The sequence below is a fragment of the Morone saxatilis genome, unplaced genomic scaffold, assembly GCF_004916995.1.
Source record: "Morone saxatilis isolate NCDOM2014 unplaced genomic scaffold, NCSU_SB_2.0 Contig18, whole genome shotgun sequence".
NCBI lineage: Eukaryota > Metazoa > Chordata > Actinopteri > Moronidae > Morone > Morone saxatilis.
Window position 1 is genome coordinate 7413401 of NW_023339740.1, and position 2919 is coordinate 7416319.

Here is a 2919-nt window from a genome sequence, read left to right on the forward strand (position 1 = left end):
TTTTTTTACAGGGTTAATCTGAGCCTGCCAGTGGCTAAAACAAGCACTTTTAGAGGCTATATTGATGGTGCGCAATTGTGCTGAAAGATTACAGTGACCCATATCATGGCTGCTGGCTGTAGTGCTCTCGCTCAATACTGGAGCAATTTAAAAAATTGGGGCTCTATTTGTCAGTTAGACACAAAAACATGGGAAAGTAGGGTCCTGGTAGAAAAATACAGACATTTCCCTTTTAGAAATGCTTTTAAAAATATATATAAAGGCTTTTTGAAAGTAATGTTTAATTAGTTGTGTTTATTGCACAATACCGAATACTGTAGTAAACAGAAAACAAAGTTGTATTGTTACCTTAGAAATACGACTCCTACAGTATACCAAAGCAAGATACAAGCAGAACTTTATCTAAACAAAAAGTTAACAAAGAACAGAAACCAAAAATAGTCAAAAACCAAATGTAGTATCACACTATCTACACTGAAACTGAGTTAACCCACAAAAATAGCAGAATAGGGAGTTATCCAAACTTGCTGGTCCTTGCATGTCACCATATTTGCATGACTGTTTGTTCTATACCTGGTGGACTTTAGCTGTACGAGGAGAACTCTGCTCGAAGAACTGAGGCACTCAGTTAAATTCATGGTCATTAGACACAAGAAGGTTTGGAAGAGACGTCGGGAACATCAAGACTACCTGGGTTTCTACACCCTGGACAGCCACCACCTGTCTGCCTCAGTTCATGGTCTGCTAGGTAGAGAGCTGCCACAAACGTTAAGATCATGATGCACTGATTATGTAGCTTTTGTTTGACTTATTCCCTATTCTGAGTAAATCAAAAGATTTGAAGTAAGCTGTCTTCCTGCAGGTCAGTTCTACCATGGGGTTGAGTTTGAGGTGACAGACCTGCGTCCGGGTGAGTTCCAGGAGAACTTACATGCCACCATGTATGTGAAGGGACAAACACTCAACGTGACCAGGTGCCTCATTAAGCTTATGACCCACCATACATAATGCCTGGAAGGTGAAAGAGCATTTATTTTTGCATGTATGCACCTCTCCATTGTTTTCTTTCATTTTTTCACAGACACTGGCAGAAGGACTTCAGCAGCCACGTGAAGGATGGAGAAAATATTCCCTGCTGGTTTGTTAACAATGATGGAACAGGCCTCATCGACGGGAGAGCCTCAGACTACGTTGTGTCAGAGCTTTTTAAGACTGCTTTTTGAATTGAGTCTGCATCGTCTCTCAAAAACAGAATGACTGACAACATTTTAAATATATCCTGATGTAAACTATTGCAGTCAGGGGAAATAGGGCACCATCAGTCTGTCACTTAGGGAAGAATCAATCTTTGAACCAAAATATGTTACCTCCTCAGACTGTTTGTTGTGTAAATTAGAGAAACATGACTATAAGGTTTAATGGTACATTTGGTTCCTCCTTCTTTTTTTTTCTTCCTCCTCAAATTGCCTGGCACTGACTAACTGCAGCAGCTATTTACACATTGCAATTTGCACAGTGCATCAGACTTGAAGAAGACTTGGTTTGGGTTTGCTAATCTCTGATAAAGTTTGTTAAAACATTAGCCTTTTTGTTGACCATTTTCCCTAAATAAATATAAAAACCCCATATTGAATTTATTCATGTTTTTATTATTGGTAGGTAGAAAATCACAAATCAAAGGATCAACGACTAATGGTGCACACACTGTAAGCAAGCCCATCCTTTGCCCTTTGGATCAAACTCCGAGTAGTACCTCAAGCCTGGGAAGTGATCTGTTTTTGTGTTTACTCTATGATAATACACAGTGCAAAATATAGACAATGGTCTTTAAAGAATTATTTACAGAGAAACCACCTCTGCCCAAAACAAGGTTTAATGAGAGTAGTGACTAACTCATGTATTAATCAGAAAGGATGACACCCAGAATAACAAACTTATAAAAAGAGGGAGCAGACTGTGCTCCGGGCCCTTGATCCAGCGGAGTTTCGAGTGAAGCAGATCAGACCCACAGCTGTGTTCTTTACTTATTCTCCCAAATAAATGAAGTTGAGGACAACTCTTGCTTTGAAGTCCTTTCTCAAAATAACGAACACGACAAGTGTGCACTTAAGACCCCTTTCATTCATTTCATCAACATGATGTTCGGCTTGCAAACACAATACAGCAAAAAAGAACATAATGTCTGTTGGCACTTGTACACATAAATGGGTTGAGTGTGAGGATTAATCTTTGTCTTATTATTAGTGTGTCGTGGCCACAACAGTGCTCCACTGTGTTCCTGTGTTTCTTTATGTTTCCCCCTTCCCTGTGTCTCCTGTTGTCCTATGTCTTGCCCAGGGACAGAAGGGGAGATTCTGACCATGTTTCATAGTTGGTCAAACACTGAATTGGTGACACTTGTGACTCAAACGTCAAAGGTTATTGTGACCTCAAAATAGGTTTTTAGTCATAATTTAAAAAGGAATGGAGCGATTCCAGATTTCAAACATGTTAAATGGGAAGAAACAATGAATAAACATTAACTCTATAATTCTATAAGAATCCATCTTTACATAGTAATTAAATACATGTACCCGATTAGCCGATACATCTATGATAATCCTTCGTTAATCAGCTCATATATTCAATGAAATTATATCATCAATATAGTGAACATGTCATACCTTTATTGAAATCCCTTACAAGTCGTAACAACATATATTGTATGAGTCACACGGACAGACATACGGACGTAAACTGCAACTTGATTGGTTGGCGGACACATACAGAACAACATCATTGAGAGAAATTACTAAGAAATTCATTGCCTCAGTCCAGCAAAATCTTTAACTATGCAGTGAAATATTTCAACATCTAAAGATTGGCACACATTTTTGGATAGATATTCATGGTCCACAGACTCCCACAGACTTTGCTGAT

The 2919-nt window shown here is 38.7% G+C and overlaps 1 protein-coding gene across 1 annotated transcript; it reads left to right on the forward strand.

Moving 5' to 3' along the window:
* The first annotated feature begins 620 nt into the window (after window positions 1-620).
* Window positions 621-2025, forward strand: LOC118328519 (inter-alpha-trypsin inhibitor heavy chain H1-like). Its single transcript, XM_035662277.1, has 3 exons — window positions 621-748; window positions 863-974; window positions 1082-2025. Exons 1-3 carry the CDS (start codon window positions 637-639, stop codon window positions 1221-1223), a joined length of 366 nt encoding a protein of 121 aa, XP_035518170.1. The 5' UTR covers window positions 621-636; the 3' UTR covers window positions 1224-2025.
* The last annotated feature ends 894 nt before the right edge of the window (window positions 2026-2919 follow it).